General features: G+C 36.6%; 2 protein-coding genes across 3 annotated transcripts; one reads left to right on the plus strand and one right to left on the minus strand.

Moving 5' to 3' along the window:
* Positions 1–3,131: 3,131 nt before the first annotated feature.
* Positions 3,132–8,666, minus strand: LOC145591195 (BTB/POZ and MATH domain-containing protein 3-like). Of its 2 annotated transcripts, none has more exons than XM_081647597.1 (4): positions 7,946–8,666; positions 7,012–7,360; positions 5,552–5,822; positions 3,132–3,739 (listed from the first exon to the last, which is right to left on the minus strand). In XM_081647597.1, exons 1-4 carry the CDS (start codon positions 8,365–8,367, stop codon positions 3,525–3,527), a joined length of 1,257 nt encoding a protein of 418 aa, XP_081503723.1. In that variant the 5' UTR covers positions 8,368–8,666; the 3' UTR covers positions 3,132–3,524. The 2 variants fall into 2 exon arrangements, with proteins under 2 accessions (XP_081503723.1, XP_081503724.1); XM_081647598.1 differs by having other exon boundaries at positions 3,604–3,739; positions 5,514–5,822.
* Positions 8,667–9,989: 1,323 nt separating this feature from the next.
* Positions 9,990–18,117, plus strand: LOC145591196 (putative methyltransferase PMT11). The gene is made up of 9 exons (XM_081647599.1): positions 9,990–10,807; positions 12,146–12,295; positions 12,420–12,690; positions 13,776–13,886; positions 14,302–14,461; positions 16,018–16,275; positions 16,445–16,567; positions 16,890–16,967; positions 17,470–18,117. Exons 1-9 carry the CDS (start codon positions 10,136–10,138, stop codon positions 17,675–17,677), a joined length of 2,031 nt encoding a protein of 676 aa, XP_081503725.1. The 5' UTR covers positions 9,990–10,135; the 3' UTR covers positions 17,678–18,117.
* The last annotated feature ends 54 nt before the right edge of the window (positions 18,118–18,171 follow it).

Raw genomic sequence — 18,171 nt, forward strand, 5'->3', positions numbered from 1 at the left:
AACATAAGAAATGTAAAATATTCGCTCTGTTCTATTCTCTATTTTGACCAACACATATGCTAACATAACATTTTGATCAATAATATATCTAATTATCAATAAATTTAAGTTATAAAAAATTATATTCGGAAACTATTCATTGAAACGAATTTTACAAGTAACCATATGATTAAGTGTAATTTTATAGATGAAGTACAAACATTGATTAAAGTGATGTATGCCAAATCGCCAAATCTGAACTATTTTTACAAAAATCGAGGGAGTACTTTTTTAGATAATAAATTGACCCTAATCATTACACGAAGGGTTACCTAATTTTGCATTTCACGTACATGCTTGTACGAATAATTTCCTTAGGCCCATGCATACATGGTTTGGTAAAGAGATCATGTACGTGGCTCAAATATTTTGGTACAAGAATGTGTACGAACAATTTCAATAACTATAGCCCCTTAAAACATAACGTGATCATAAATTTTATCATTCGATTTCAAGGAAGCATTTCTTTGGCCCATATATAATTTGGTAAAGACTTCTTGTGGTTCAAATAAAGGTTTCAATGATTGAATGTTCTAACTAAATTTCAAGCAATGTAACATTTTTGTGGTGAAATAACATAACATATAGTTTATGGCTCTCAATTCTCATATTGTATGTCCAATTGTCCATATTTGGAACAGTTATTTTATCTTGTCCATTTATATACCGAAGAAATAAGCTAAGGTCTCATATAATTATTATTAATCATGCAATAATAATAAATTTCTTGTCTATTTTCTATGATGATGTAGTTCCTCCAAAACATTGTTGTCATCAAATATGATATATGATTATGAATTGCCAATTTTCTGTTAAATTTGTGATGGAAACACCACGATACTGCAGACATTAAGTGGCGACGTTTTGTACCTCTCTGTTTGATACTTCGTAATGAATTTTGTAGGTCATGTTGTGATGCTTACTATTGCATAAATTATTGTAGGACACAAATTATTGTGTGACTCAAATTAAGATGGAGTAGGAATTGTATAACTTGTGTGTTAGAGATATGTGATGTATTCAATATCCAAAAATATTCAATAATAGAGGGTTCAAGTATTAATTCTTCTAAGGGTTCAAATTTTTTATTTTTTATTTTTTTAAAAAAGGTAGAAGGGAGAGATGAAGAATTGTGTTTTCGAACCAGAAATCTATTTGCAAAAGATTTTATTAGGCAAGAACCCTTAGAAGAGAGGGGTCGGAGAATAAGAGAATTATTTCCACTCCAAAGCGCATTTTTAAGGTATGAGTTGTAGTGTTGTACACACAACGTTACAACTAGAAACGCTTATGGAACCTAGCAATCTAAATCTATTATGTAGTACAAGTATGTAACTGAATGTTGTATAAGTGTATGAAATACTGATTGTGTGTACTTTTGTTGATGTATGTTGCAAATACAACTGTAATTGAACTTGAAATATTCAATCCAAATTTCAAAATAATAATAATAATAGTAATAATAAAATTATAAAATAAATCTAGTTGGTATTGGACCTAAACCTAACTAGATCAAAGAAGATTAGAAATGGTCCAAACCGTCCAATCTAAAGGTTGCCGATATACAACATTCAAATTTTGAAAAGAAGATCAAACTCAATATTTCGAGGCAATGCACGAGTTTGATAAGCAGGGCCGGTTAGTGGGCTGTGCAAACAGACCCACAGCACAGGGCCCAATTATTCTAAGGGCCCCCAATCAGTTAAAAGTGTTATATATAATAGTAGTGCTTAGGATTACAATAAGAATACATAGTAAAGATGGTAAGTCTATTGTTATAACTTCCACTTGGTTAGGGGTTCGAATCCTAGTAAAGCGTTTTCCCCCCTCCATATTTTGCATTTTTGCATCTTCTCATTTCGTAGGTGTCGACCCTTTTTTCCCTTTTTTGTTGTCTTAGTTCGTAGCATTTGTTTCATTTCCTTAAAGGTTTCACTACTCACTTATTTTTCACCCACCTTTTAATGGATTTTCGTTAGTAATTTATTCTTCAACCTTATTTTAAAGTGTATGTTAAAAGGTGTATTTAACATTATGGACAAAGTATGTTTTATTATACTATAATTAGCACAGGGCCCCCAAAATGTTTAGGACGGCCCTGTTGATAAGTATTACTACCTCAATATCACATTAAAAAAGCTTAAACAAAAGACCAAGTATATGATTGTCCTAGAAAATCAAATGAATACTACGTAAGACTTGTATTTCCCACACGGCCACACACAAAAGTACACTTCTCTCGCTCCAAATGTTACGTGCATGTGTGTGTTCGAGAAGGTAACAAAACATAAAATTTGCATGAAATGGTACATCACATGTAGCACCTAAGAGCTAGGTAGAGATATATGGTACACCACCCATTCTTTGTGACAAAATTTCATGCATTTTGAGCCTTTTACATTCGTTCATGCATGGTTATAGAGACCAATAAACCACTTTATTATATAATAATAATCAATAAGCTAGCTACGATAATTTAAATGGTGATCATTTCATAAACAAAAGAGAGAAGAGGGAAAAAATTAAGGCAGTAAGCAGAAATTGAGAAGAGAACATGGAAAGCAAAAGGCAGAAGAATAATGGGGTAAAGAACTACTTCTTCCAAATGCCACTTCACTACCCAAGGTACACCAAAGATGACTATCAACACATGCCTGAAACTACTCTTGATCGGCTTTTTGCTGAGTATGGACTCTCCGTGAAAGGCGATGTCGCTTTTAAGAGAGAGTTTGCAATGGGCACCTTCCTTTGGTCTAACTATGGTGAAAGCAAGAAATACAACTAGCTAGGTAGCTTTAGCAATATGTGTTACATCATCGTATATTCCATAATATCCATGGAAAGACTTCAAGAAGGATTTTTTCTGTTTTTTTTTTTGTTCATCTGTATTTACTTATATAAACATGGCGGAATATAATAGGTTATGGTTCAACTTACTTGTTAATGCTGGTTCTTTTCAATTAACATGTTGCCATTGCTAAAAGTACTTGCACATTTACATTCATGAAGTCACTGGCAAAAAAGGGTTAGTCGAGTCATCAATGATATGTTCCGTTGATAATATTAGTAAGGACAACAAACTGAGAAGCTGATAATAGTAAAAATATTTGACAGACAACCAAAAGTATTCATATATGGTAAACAGAGAAGCTCATGGCGACGAGTAATATTTTCTCATCTATGCTTCATCAAGTCAACAGTCAGAAACCGTCATCTTTGCTATCTACAACAAAAATATAAAACATTATCCTACTTTTACCCAAGGAACAAATTAAAAAAAAAAAAAAAACTGCAAGAAAATAAAATAAAAAAGAAAAAACTTCTATACTGAACCAGGGCACTGGGTAAATTAGTGACCCCATGCATTAACATGACATCATCCAAGTTAACCTGCTATTAACACCACCTTAATTTTCATTGCTATAGATGGTAAGGAAAGCACTAAAAGTTACTAAAATATTTGCCCTATTACGGCAGGGTTTGTACTACAGGCGTCTCCTGAGACGTCTGCCATTCACTGATTCTGCAGGAATTCCTCTATCTGCAGCAGCTAGATCTAGCGCGAACACGCTGCTGATGCTCCTTTTCTTGCTCAAGGGCAAACCAGTATCATCCACGTAGGCGACGGTCTGCAACAGTTCTGAAAGCAGTGAAGGACAGCTCTCCTCCAGGTACCTGAACCCTTCCGAATGCATCACCGCTGAAAAAAGACAAATATATAAACAGCACGTTTGAAAATAATACTATAGGGCCTTTAAAAAGAAAGAAACAGTAGGAACACAACTTAGGAGCACAACTTAAGGCTCTGTACCACTCTCCTTATTTTTAATAATTTTAGGTCTTAACTACTCCTTATTCAAATCATATTAGTTTGGGGCAGTAGGCTTAGGGCTAACCACTTCACAACTCCATTCTCTACACCTTATTTTCACTTACTTCAGATAACTGCAGCTTCTATGCAAAAATAAATTTTTAATGAAAAAGTCTATGGAACCCTAAATGATCACCAAGTTCCCCACCACACCTTATCTTCTACCAGCAGAGCTCCATCTCCAACCCTTATAACAAACCTAGATGATTTCACAGTTCTATATTCCCACAAATAAGCAACCTCTTAATAAAAATATCCATGGAACCTTAAATGATCAGCCCTAGCCCCTGCCCCATCCTCCCCTCTCATCTGCCAGCTGAACACCTTCTCCAAATAATATAACATCCAATATGAGCAACTTCAAATAGTAGCACTTGGTCTCTTTGAAGCAGCATTCCTCAATTTGAACTGATCCAGGCAAGTATAATGACAAAGAAATGAGAACCACATTCAGAGAGCACTGCACAAAGTGCACAAAACTTAGATATATTATCAAAACCATGATGACAAAAGGTTTTTACCATAGTTGTCCAGCCTGGCTTGTTCAGTTTTAAAAAATCAGGAGACTAGGGGGCACCTTCCCAAGCCAGAAAGCTCCTAGTATTAAATATGGGCTGCTAAGTTACAAACAAGAGCTACTTCACTACCTCAATTCTCCTTTCTTTGAGGGGAGAAGAGGGGGAGAGAGGGAGGGGGGGGGGGGGGGGGGGGGGGGGGGTACCATAAACTCACTCTTCACTGAATGTGCATATTCTGTCATCAAGACCCTCTGACCACAATTCCACCAGGCATTCGAACTCATAAATTAATACAACCCCTGACTTTAGAGGGGTTGATAACATCAATTCCCAGGCTCCAGCACTACGATTTCAAATAAAAGAAGTAAAAAAGAAAAAACAAAGAACTATGCCGTTGGAAGACTTTTAAGAGAACCAGTTAAACAGCTTCAGGGGCCAGCTGAGAAGAATACAAGAAGGTCATTTCAACCCAACAATGGAGAATTCACACATTAATAGCATGGTCCTCATATCTAGCATCACTTATACACATAACTCTTCACCACTCATGGCAACCATATCCTAGTTTGAATGCCACTCAATCATAAAGTGCCAACCAGCCAACCATCATCCTTATCTTCTATTTTTCACATCCTCCAACATGACATCTCCCCTGCCGTTGGGTTTGGCTTTCAAAATATCTACCCAGTTACATCAACTCAGAATTGATAAAATTATATCAGCCTTGGTAGAACTTGTTTACTGATCCAAGAGAAACCTAACATCTGGGTGAATATACTGCCAATAGCCTATTATACTTCTATTTTACTCTCAAGGAACAGGAACTCTAGCTAGTAAAAAAAAACCTGGAACCGTGATTGTTTACCTGTACAGGATCCCAGGGCAATTCACAACACACTATATAAACCTAATGGAAATCCAAAAATCCAACCTCTCTAGTGCAATTCGGTTTCCTTTACAGGATGTATTACAGTAAACCATCACCGAATATTAACAACGTTGAAATTCTTCACTCAGATCTTTTTGTTCACTTTGGTGCAAACAACCATTGAATAAACAATTAAAGCAATCTAAAAAGATTTAACCTGACACAAGATCATCAGATTCTACAGGGTAGACGCACCATTCAAATTTGCTGCAGCAAATTTTAAACAGGCTCTCTTCAGCTGCACACATCTGTGCTGCTCCGCCAGCGAGAGAGTTGTAGTCACTGTTTCAACAGTAATTTCATCAGATAATTTGTGTTCACATAACATTTTCAATCTGTCTAGACCAAAACGATCAGCAGCAGCCAACAAATGTTGCACCATGATGGCAAACGAGCAAGATGAATTTGAGCCCATTATATCAAAAACATCAGGAAGGCAGTCAGAGTATATGTACATAAGCATGGCCTGCAAATCAAATGACGAGTCAAGTTAAAGAAAGTTAAATGGACCAGTGTCAAGATGGCACAGCGCTGGGAAAAAAAATAAAATTATGTGCACAATAAACACAAAATAAGAATAATTGACATTTTAAAATAAAACAAAAAAAAAGGGATATCTTAGCTCAGTCATCCTTGGCATTTTCCCCCTACCAATTCAAGTCCCTATTAATCATTTCCTTCCTATATGAGGCTACAAATAATTCAATTAAAAAAAACATGAATAACTACAGATACAATCCTGATAACAAAGGCTCATTTCCACATCCACCAAAAGCTAATTCCAAAGAACATCATTGTCAGCACTAATTTCTTCTATTTCATACTCTCCATATCCATTCCATGATATAAAAATTCAACACAACCACATTATGTTTCTAAAGCCGAAAAGCATAGTAGTGCGCGCGCGTGCACACACACACACACACACACACACATTGTACTGACATAAGTCAAAATTGCCACTTCATCATCCCCATTGACCTACTTAGGCAACAATGTGGCGCAACATAGCTACAACCAAACAGCCCCCGGATGAGGAATATAGTAAGGCCTTCCTGTGTAGCAACTACAGAGTAATAATCTTAGTATCTTACCTTAATTTTGCAAGTTCTAAAAATACTTAAAAGGAAAACTAAAGTAGGCAGATTAAGCACTGAAGTTGCCAATCACATATTCCCTCATTTTGTTTTAAATGGAAATAAATCTGGATGATTGTCAACAACTACACAATTTAGATTTAAATGTAAGCCATACTTAACTAGATAAAAAGAAGTGAAAGTAAAAGTAAGAGTCAGGCTACCCAAAAATTGAGTGTGAAGAAAAGTTGAACTTGTGCAAAATATACATTGGCTTGTGTTTTAGTAAAGATATGCCATTCCCACATAAGTACTTAATGTTCAAATTTTATAAACAAATTTTGATTACACATCGAGTCCATATCAAGTTCGATACCTATACTACTAAGCTGACAAAGAAACATTCCACACACGCACTAATTTAATGCTAAAGAGCAAGATACAATTCGGCAACCAACATGATAGAAACAAAAATGCACTAACGTTTGCACGCGGCAATAAACAAAACAAAAGGGCTTATACAGTACACGTGCTTTTACTTTTTTGAAACATTGAAGTGACAATGATACACAAACATACCTTAAATATAGAAGGCTCAACATCTTCCACCTCCACTGTATCCATCTTTGGGTTTCCAACAAGTCCAAAAAACTGAGCTCTAAACACAGGAGAACGAGCAGCAAGGACCAATTTATGGGCATTGAATTTCTCATCCCCAACTTTGAAAACAATGTCACACCCAATTTCATTATCGAGTAGATCCTTAAAAGAGCTACCCATATCAGATGGGGGCATGTTTATGCTATACTGTTTGGGTCTCTCCATCCGGCTTCTAACAACTCCAACAGTGCACTCCAATAGCAGGCAATCTTCCTTCAAAAACTCAGACTGCTCTAAGGCAGCTCTCCTGAAGAAACGCTTGTACCCCCTGAAAATTGTAAAAATCCCACCACTGGTCAGGCAAGAAAACATGCCTCTGAACTGAGAGAAGGTATAAGCAGGACCCTATCATCAAGGTTCGAAAAATTACAACCACAGAATTATTTGTTCATTTCCTAATTTTTGTAATCAAATTCAAAACAAACCCCACTCATCAAGCCATACATACAGATAATAAAACAATGCACCTACCAATCATCTTGAAGTGCAATAAGCTGTACATTAAATCAAAATTGAATTTCTATATTGCTAATTGTTTTGTCCATATTACTGCACCAAACTTCCAAACATTATCTAATGCTCTACTCTAAATATTCAAAATTTTAGTGTAATGGGGCAACTAAGCAACTGATTGCAAAATTTCAGACCAACATTGTTTTGCCAAATATCAATCTTTCACAATCTTGACATCCAAGAACCAAAATTTCAGATTATACAACATTTTCTTCAATTTCCCACATCAATAGTAAACAATTTCCAAATTTGCAAAACTCGAAACACAAACAGAACAAATAAACCAAGAAAAGCCCAAAAACTAAAAAAAAATATAGCTAAGAATTAAGAGCAAACATACCACATACTCCCTTTATACTTCAAGGTATACGGCCCGCCTTCAAGAGCACGATGAAAATGACTATGAATCTTGTGTTTCTTATTCCCACTTTGATCCACCAATGTCAATTCAAACAACGCCCTAACATCCGTCCCTTCACTCGCTAACGCTATAAAAACCGAAACATAGGTTGAGCTATCTTCTGGGTTTTTCCCATCTGGGTAGAAATAAATCGCCCAATCATACCCACCAACCGTAAAAATGTCGCTCGAAACGTATTTTCCAGCACCCATGCCTTTGGCAAGAGAATACCCCTTGATTTCGAAACGATGGGAGCCATTAACGGTTTCAATTACCGACTTAGAGGAAGAGAGATCGGAGCTTTCCGTTCGTTTGAGGTCTGTAGAAGGAGTAGTAACTTCGCCGGCATCAAAATTAACCATAATTTCATGGAAATTCTAGGGTTTCGATGGTAAAACCCTTTGATCAAACCCTAGCATACGAAATTGGGGAAAAGAGGGGAAAACAAATAAGGGTTTCTAGGGTTTAAGGAAGAAGATTGAATTGAAATCGTTGAATTGAGGAGAAATTAGGTGATCGACGGTGAATCGGGGGATGAGAGAGAGAGAGAATTTGGGGGTTTTTGAAAAAGGTTGGAAAATGTGAATATATAACGAAAACAGTAATCTAGAAAATACGAAATTTGTATTGTGAAAAATGTTGTTGTATTTATAGAAGAGAGGGGGGCAGATGAGAATGAGATGATCCTGTCATCCTGTGGGATTTATATACTACTCGTATTTGCATCCGCGTTGGTGTGGTGGGCACGATCCGTCGAACAAATCATCTAATGGCTGTCCAAGTTCACATTATACATTCGGCAATGATGTACACGACATTTATAATTTGATTTTATATTTTTTATTATTTCTTATGAATAAAGTATTAAATTAATTGACCTTTATTATTTATTTGTCTTTCGATTTGATTATTGTTACTACACCGTACTTATGGTAGGAGTATTAAAGAAAATGTTATATATAAACCTTAAATCTATATATAAGTATTAATTACACTCTAAAATACATACTATTGTTTAAATTTAGGAAATTATGACAAAAATACACTGATTTACGCGTATTTTTATCGTAAATTCCTAATTTATGTAGTTTTCAAGCTGAACATTTTTATTTTTAGTTTGGGGGAAACATGTACTTCGTACATTATTTATATGCTAATTTAAGATCAATTATTAAGGAGGGTTATAAATGAACTTACGAAGTATTTTTTAAGAAGAATGCTCATTCTAAAAGGGGGTATGAGAAGGAAATCCCTCTTATAATATTCTCCGTATTTGGTGGGATTCGACCTCTGGTAGGGGTGTCTATTCGGTTTGGATTTAGGCCAAATCTAATCCGATTCGAAATAAAATTCGGTTTTTGATTTTTAAATCCAATCCGATCCGAATTTCTCATGAATCCAATCCGAATTAAAATTCGGTTATTTGGATCCGATCCGAAAATCCGAATCAAAATACATTGCAAATTTTTTAGGGACTTAAAGTGATTATAAAAATAAAAATGCAATTATAAAAAGTCTAGTTTTAAATACATAGTTCTTCATAATTAATACAAATATTAAAAACATAGTTTATATTAATGTAATTATCAACAAAATTTTACATGATTAATATAATGTATCCTTATTTGTAAAAGCATGGTTTTATATTTCGGTTAATTCGATTTTTTAGATCCGAATAAGGTCAATTCAATCCGATCCGATTTAAAGTTTGGATTCGATTCGAATTAATAATTCGGTTAAGATTAAATTTCGGTTTTTATCCGAAGAATGGATACCCCTAACCTTTGTTATCAAGCATAAAAGCCAGAAAGCTAGCCAAAATACTCAAACCTCCTATGTCTAATTTAACATCAGTTGTTGAAAGGACAGCTTTTTCCGATTTGACCATAACGGAGATAATTAGAAAATTTAGAACGATATCATAGGTAAAATCCTGCGAACGGATCACCGAAGTACTCCTCTTAGATTTCAGCGGTGCTTTTAAAAACACCACGTGCCAGCATCATCTCTCCCAAGTCCCTCATTTTCTCTCTCCTTTATTAACTCTCCCACACTCTACTTGCCGTATAAATCAGATATAGAGTAGAACACACTCTTCCCTTTCTTCTCTCCATCTCCAAACCTTCAACCATGAAAGGACCTCTCAACAATGGCGGCGACCTTCTCAAATCTCCATTATGCGTCAAGATCTCTGCTCTCTTCTTCATCTCCATCGCTTTCTTCTACATCGGTAAGCACTACTCTGATGTCGGCTACAATCAGCTCCTCTTCTTCTCTTCCACTTCTTCGTCTTCTCCTTCCGTTTCTCTCTCTCCTAATTTCAACAAATCGTTCGATGTTGCTTCTCTAATTAACTCATCTTCTCCGGCTCCTTCCGCCGATTCGACGACGGTTCGCGGCGGTTCTGAGTCTCCGCCATTGTTGTTGCCTCCTCCGCCGCCGCCGGTGGAGGAGCTGGTGAAGAGGTTCGGGATCGTTGATGAGAATGGGACAATGACGGAGGATTTTGAGATCGGAGAGTATGATCCAAGTGTGGTGGAGAGTTGGGGGAATTCCAGTGATTCTGAGGTTGTGAAATCGGAAACTAGGGTTAGAGTTTCCAAGTTTCCGATTTGTGATGATAAACTGAGGGAGTATATACCTTGTATGGATAATGAAGAGGCGATTAAACGATTGGTTTCGACGGAGAAAGGTGAGAAGTTTGAGCGGCATTGTCCGGAGAAAGGTATGGAGTTGAATTGTTTGATACCGGCGCCGAAGAATTACAAGATTCCGATCCCTTGGCCGAGAAGCCGTGATGAGGTTCGATTTTTATCTCATCCAGATTCTGAAGATTTGCTTTTTATTTTTTTATTAGCATTAAATTTATATGGATTGCTGTTGTTAATTAGATTAGTATACATTGCAATTTTGTTTGATGATGTGCTTTAGGAATATCTAATTGCAGACTTGTGTTATTATGTCTTGGAATTTTAGTTGCAATTGATACAACTAGAAAACAGATTAGAACGAATCATGTTTACGCGATATACTGTATCCTCTAAAGAATGCTGCCTCAGCTATCTGGTTTGAGTTTAGGATTAGGAAAATCATATTTGCAGCTTGTGTTTAGTCTCAGTGAGCGGATACAGATTGCCAGACCCGTTGGGAAGAATCAAACAAAGGCAGATTAGACAGAAGAGTATGTTGTTATAAACTTATATTTCTGAGCAGATATGATATGAGTACTTTTTTGGGGTGAACTAGGGTAGAAGTGGTGGCATTCTCTATTGGATTAATTAGGTCATCTCAAGTGAGAATGGATTTTAGAAATTAAGGACCATGAAGGAAGGCTTATAATTAAAAGAGCTAGGAATTGTATTCTTAATGGATTCTGACATTATACCATGACTTACGACTAGTGTAGGCCTGTAGGGTGTGTTTGGGATACGATGGATTCAATCCTGTAGAAATATAGAATGCAATACTTAAACCTTACCTCATAAGCTCATAGGGAGTCTCATGGCCCTGCTGAAAATAAAGCTCTGGCTCTTTCTTGCTGAAAATTACAACCTCTCTTTTAGGGCTGTCCAATTGCTAATTGCTCTTGACCAATCAAGATAGTTTCTAAAGTAATATCTACCTTGATATTGACTTCATTGGCTTGAAGGGGTCTTGTGATGAATTTTCTTAGGTTGCCTTTGGTGTTGGTGTCCAGGAATGCATAGAAATCATCAAGATTCAATTTCTTCAACACCTCTCATCTTTATGTTAACTGATCTAATGATGGGTTGAGTAAATAATATATTTAGGAGAATACAAATAATAAATGGATACAGTAATTTTTTATTGAATATAACTAAGCCCTAAAGACTATGTTAAAATGGAGTAATATATATAATCCGAAACTCCTAACATTGATAGGCTCTTGGTGTAACTGTTCACGGAGAAAGTACATTAGCGAAATAAATGTTTTTCCAAGCACAGTATGGACTTATTGTTTCCCATCCATTCATCAAGTTTTATTTAGCCAGTCATTGAGGCTTAATGGCTTGTTAATAAGCTACTTGATTAGATGATAGCTCATGGGTACTTTTCTTCTTTTCTCTGAAACTTTAGGAGTTCTGATGTCTTATAATGAAGTCATGCGTTACAATGCAGGTGTGGTATTTTAATGTTCCTCATACACGTCTTGTTGAAGATAAAGGAGGTCAAAACTGGATGATTAGAGATAAGGACAAATTTAAGTTTCCTGGAGGTGGAACACAATTTATACATGGTGCTGATCAATACTTGGATCAGATTTCTCAGGTGCTTTACTTGTCTGTTTTTGACATCCATATGATGTAGTATAGTAGTGATTTATTTAAACTAAAATTTAAAAATAAAATAAAAATTTTGTCTTTTTGGTCTGATTCGGACTGTGTACATGTAGATGATCCCTGAAATTACATTTGGCCAACATACCCGTGTTGTACTGGATGTTGGATGCGGTGTTGCAAGCTTTGGTGCTTACCTAATGTCACGAAATGTGACCACTTTATCAATTGCTCCTAAGGATGTCCACGAGAATCAAATTCAGTTTGCACTTGAGCGAGGAGTACCAGCAATGGTGGCTGCCTTTACTACTCGCCGCCTACCATATCCAAGTCAAGCTTATGATATGATACATTGCTCAAGATGCAGAATCAATTGGACTCGTGATGGTAAGATTTTTCCTCTCAGTACCTGGTTGACGGTTTTATGATCCATTACAAATACATTGCTTGTAATTAATTTTGCTGATTATCTGTCAAGCACTCAAAGCCCTTAGTGACGTGCTTTACACTGCTTATATGCAGTTTCATGGACTTCTTATAGGTGGTGCCATTCCCTAGTATCATTATGTGTAATGCAGTGGCTCCTTAGCCGTCAATGTGCAGTTTTTGTGAATCGTGTTAACTATTTCCCAAAAAATGCGACCTGTTTAGAATTTAAATGTGCCTGGCCCAGAACTTACCTGACCAACCTGTTTGGCAGCCCCACTGGGAAGTGTTTATATATGACTAGTTACGCAGTGCTGCAGCTGGTGCAATTGTGCAGATAGCATTGTGTTTCAATTGATTGTTTGGAAGAAGGCTTCAGGAATTTCTAAGAATTGTCAATATGTAATGATTTTCTGGAAAGAAAATCTTCAATTGGATATATTTATGCTGCTTGTATGTGAAATATTATGCGTTCCTGATCAAAATATTAGGCTGTGACTTTAAATAAATAATTACTACATCCCTTATATATTTCCCCATCGCCCTCTTATTACTTTATCATGAGTTGTATTGAAGGAAATGTTGCCATCTTTTAGGGACAAACTAAAATGAAAAATGGATCAGTATTCTAGGCTAGTTTTTTTAATGTATGTACAATCACAAGTATGCTGCAATCTTTATGTATATGTAACGTGTCAGCATGTTTGCGTCTTGTATGAAAGCATGATGGTATGCATTTCAGAAAATCTATATGCAATTATGACTTATGACTCTTGTTGCAAAAGAATTTCCGTATGCAAGGTCTTGTTTGAAGGCGTGATGACATCATAGACCATTTAAGTGCTATTTTGGGTTATGGAGTATGACTCTGGGATGTTGAAATGCATTCTTTAACACAATGCTAATTGTTAGGAGAGGAGAAATGCATGAACACTTTTGCATGGAAGCTGATAATATAGTTTTCCGTGAAACTGTTTCATGTAACATTTGATACTTTTGAATTTTGTCTCTAATAGTCTGATTTTCTGTCAATGTGTGTGTTACAGATGGAATTCTTCTAATTGAAGTCAATAGGTTGTTGCGGGCTGGAGGCTACTTTGCATGGGCGGCACAACCAGTTTATAAGCATGAACCGATTTTAGAAGAACAATGGAAAGGTATGAGGCCTAAGGACCTAGAAATCCTTGTCTCTACTATGGTTCGAAATTGCTGTTGTTGGTAAATAATGCATTGTAGTCCAAGGTCAGTGAGGCTTTCTATCATTTAGATGGCACGAGGGTTTCATCTGATACAAATTAATATCAATCTCATCCGAAATAGTTTGTCTGACAGATGGAACTTTGTGTCTTATATCTATAGCAGTAATATAGAATTGTACTCCTGAAAGTAGGAACCTGATATGGCTGACAAAGTGGTCAAAATAATTATCACTATAAAGAACCTTTTTGTTAAATAAAGCATGACCAGCTTACCTTTTAAATACACCTTTCTTATGTTTGCATTTTTTACTATAGGAATGAGTCCCTTATTTCCATGAACTGAAGTCATTTTTTCCTTTTCCCCTTTCTCCAGAAATGGTTAACCTTACTACTCGTCTTTGTTGGGAGCTGGTGAAAAAGGAAGGATATATTGCAATATGGCAAAAGCCCTTGAACAACAGTTGCTATCTGAGCCGTGAAGCTGGAACTCTCCCTCCTCTCTGTGACAAAGATGATGATCCAGATAATGTTTGGTATGTACGGTTTAAATGGGATTTTGATTTGATAATTTAGATAATGTTTGGTTCACTATTTCTAATGTGCAAATATAAGAGTTGTGGTTATTGTGGCATCTATACTGGCTCAACTGATGGTTTTGCCCCATCTCTAGGTCTTCTGTCAAATTTTTTTGTGCTCATGCATGAACTCGTCAAAATGATGTACAAGAAATTTGTGGTTGACATCTGCGATATGTTTTGCATCTTGATTAAATGAAAGAATGTTACCCTTGGCTACCTTGGCTATGAGACTTTACTTCATTCTTGAATCAGACATTTTTGGCATGTTGCTTAGTCTATAAGCAACGGGGCAATTGGAGAGTTGGAGGGGCTCTCAAAGAATATTTCTACAAGTGAAACTCTTGAGATCTTCAATATTGCCTGAAATGGGGTATTTTGAGGAGCTCTTACAGAGACTTGGTAAGCTCTTGTACTGGAGCTATTCCCCTTCCCAAGCTATTTTTCAACTTGCCTAGTCACTTGAGGTATGGTTTTGAATGAGAGAGTGGAGGATGGAGAATAGCATCCCAAGTTGGGATAATCCTGCATATCCTTACTACCTTACAAAATGTTTAGTGTGATACTGTGTACAGGGTGGAGAATGTAGAATTATCTGTAGGAGCAACTAGGTGACATATTGAGTTTAATATTACCTTCAGATGTATCCTATGTTATGAATTGTTATTACATCAATTTTGCTAATTTGTAGTTCCAATTACATTTGTGTTATTTTTCTTCCTGAAAGTAATATATTTAGTTCCACATATCTAAAGAGAAGAAGCTGATGGCCTGATGAGATATAAGCGAAAAAAAGCTGTGGGGTGGGTTGAAATACTGATTTTAAGCAGTTAGTGCATTGTTTGTTTCTTTGTCTTTTTCCTTTTTCATCTGTCCAAATATCCAACTTGCTTCTTTTCCATATAACCATTGTCCAACAAATAGATGTAACCCTAAAGCCTTCCATTTCCGTCAAATGACCTGGCCTCTCCCGGTTCTTCCACCGTCCGGGTTCCCCCCTATGCTATGCTCCCTCGGCGCACGGACGACTTCTGTTTTTCTGCTGGACCACATTCTTGACCTCCGATTGAGCTACGAGCACGAGTAGGTAGGTGGCTAGGGGTGCCGGAAAGGGGGAAAGGACTTTTATGTTCTATTATAGCGGTGCATGGCAAGGTTAGCCTACATATGAGGCATCTAGCTGAGATAATCTTTTCTAAAATATATGCAGACGCAATCGTGCTGAGGCATGAAGGATATATCATTTTCAAATATTTTTGTAGTATGCATTTCTTACTTTACCAACAGCCCAGCAGGGACCTTTAGGGTTTGAAGACAATTGTTATTTGTTCATTTGTCAAAATATTCTTGATGGTTAGATTGTTGTTTAGTTTTATTAGTATTCTGTGTCTGCATAACTTGGCAAATAAAAGTTGTATTCTCTCTCTAGCCTTTTTTTTTTTTTTTTTTTAAATCCTCCTCATATGGTACTCCCTGTAACCACTATTTGACAATGTTTCTTGTGATTGGACTAGGTATGTAAATCTACAGCCATGCATCACTCGTCTTCCAGAGAATAGTTATGGTGGAAATGTAACTAACTGGCCTGAAAGATTGCACACCCCACCTGATAGACTGCAGAGTATCCAAATTGATGCCTACATATCTAGGAAAGAGCTCTTCAAGGCTGAATCAAAATATTGGAATGAAATTATAGGAAGCTATGTTCGTGCTTGGCATTGGAAGAATTTGAAATTTAGAAATGTTTTGGACATGAGGGCCGGCTATGGAGGGTATCATCTCTCTCTCTCTCTCTCTCTCCACCCCCCCCCCCCCCCCCCCCCCCCCCCCCTCTAATTCCAGAACCCTGATCAACCTTTTGCTGTATTTGATCTTAGATTGTAGCACTTTGATTCATATTGCATTTTCCCTCTTTTAACTTTTTTTCTATGATTTTGGCAGATTTGCAGCTGCATTGATTGATTTTGGTATAGATTGCTGGGTTATGAATGTGATTCCTGTCAGTGGGCCAAATACATTGCCTGTTATCAATGACCGTGGACTGATTGGAGTCATGCATGACTGGTATGTATTATCATTGCCGTTTGTATGTTATTGGTCCTGAAACTTCTAGTGGGTATCTTAGTGCCAATTGTAATATGGAAATCTATTTGGGGGGTGTTGAGGGCAATTTTGCTCCTTGCGGTATGATAATAGAGTATGTTCTGGCCCTAATTCTGAGATTTTATGATTGTAATTTGCCATGTATAGATAGTTGGTAGCATTTTCTTACTTGCATCCCCTTTTTATGAGGGGCAAAAGACTGTAGCATTGGTCATTAGCATTACTGGATCTGACATATCAGTGATGATACTGATACATAATGACTTGCATGATTCTTCTGCAGGTGTGAACCCTTTGACACATATCCAAGAACTTATGATCTATTACATGCCTCTGGTCTCTTTGCCATAGAACGGAAAAGGTATGCCCCATTTCCATCAGTTATTTCTCATTTGCTCGACTGGTACTGTAATTTGCTGTCAGCAATGAAACAATATGCCCCAAATTCCTTTGCTTTCTAAAGGCTTCTTACATTTACAACTTGTTTGGATGAAAATTAATTTTGGCACATATCTTTCATTGTCCTGTGGTATAGTGTCTCTACTGCCGAGTACCAAGTATGCATCTGTATTTATTGTTTTCTTATCAACATTAATCACCAAGTAGTTACATATCAATTACCCATCATATGATACCACTTATTCAATTTATGATATTGTGCCAAGCGAGTTGTTAAGATTCTTTAGACTTTCCAGCATGCAGGTAATTATTTCTGCTATGCAAGAATTGTTTCACCTCTTGCTTCTTTTTGTCTGATGGCTGTTAATATCCCCTTCTCAGCAGTTTTTGAGATCAATGCTTGATTAGTTTCTGTAGCTATGAGTTTGTCTGGATTTCTCAGCCAATTGTTTGTTAAATCTCAGATGCAACGTTTCTAGCATCATGCTTGAGATGGATCGTATTCTAAGGCCTGGTGGGCGTGTATATATCCGCGACACTATCTCTGTTGTCCAAGAACTTCAAGAAATTGCAAAGGCAATGAGATGGCGAGCAGCTATCCATGACACGTCTGAAGGACCTCATGCTAGCTATAAGGTCTTGGCATGTGATAAGCAGCTGTTGCGCAGATAGCCAGCTGTATAGGAAGTTTAAATTATCACTAGTAAATTTTGTCCGAAAAAGGAAAAAACTGAGCTCTGTTAATTGCGACATGCTTGTCTATGAGACCTAATGAGGGGTTGCTGCGGGCTGTGGAGGAATCATACTGGGAGACTGCTGACAAACGATCAGAAATAGAGATAAAGAAGGGAAAGGGTTCATTGTATTAGCTAGTGTGTATATGAGTTAATTTATATAGCGTTGTTCTTTGTAATTGGTGAGGAATGATTACACTCAGAAGCCCAAAGGGCGACAGGCCAGGGGTTTATTGTGTAAGTATTGCTTAACCTGTACCTCAATTTAAATTCTTCTAATCATGTATTTATTTTTAGCATTGGGTATTACCGTATTAGAAAAACCTTGTAAAAATATCCACCTGCCACTTTATGCCTGAAATGAATTGATACTTATAAGTTTATTCTTGCCATTTGACTACTTGAGTTATGGTCTATTTTACCAAACTTTGA

Source organism: Chenopodium album, chromosome 18 (genome assembly GCF_948465745.1).
Source record: "Chenopodium album chromosome 18, dcCheAlbu1.1, whole genome shotgun sequence".
Classification (NCBI taxonomy): Eukaryota; Viridiplantae; Streptophyta; class Magnoliopsida; order Caryophyllales; family Amaranthaceae; genus Chenopodium; species Chenopodium album.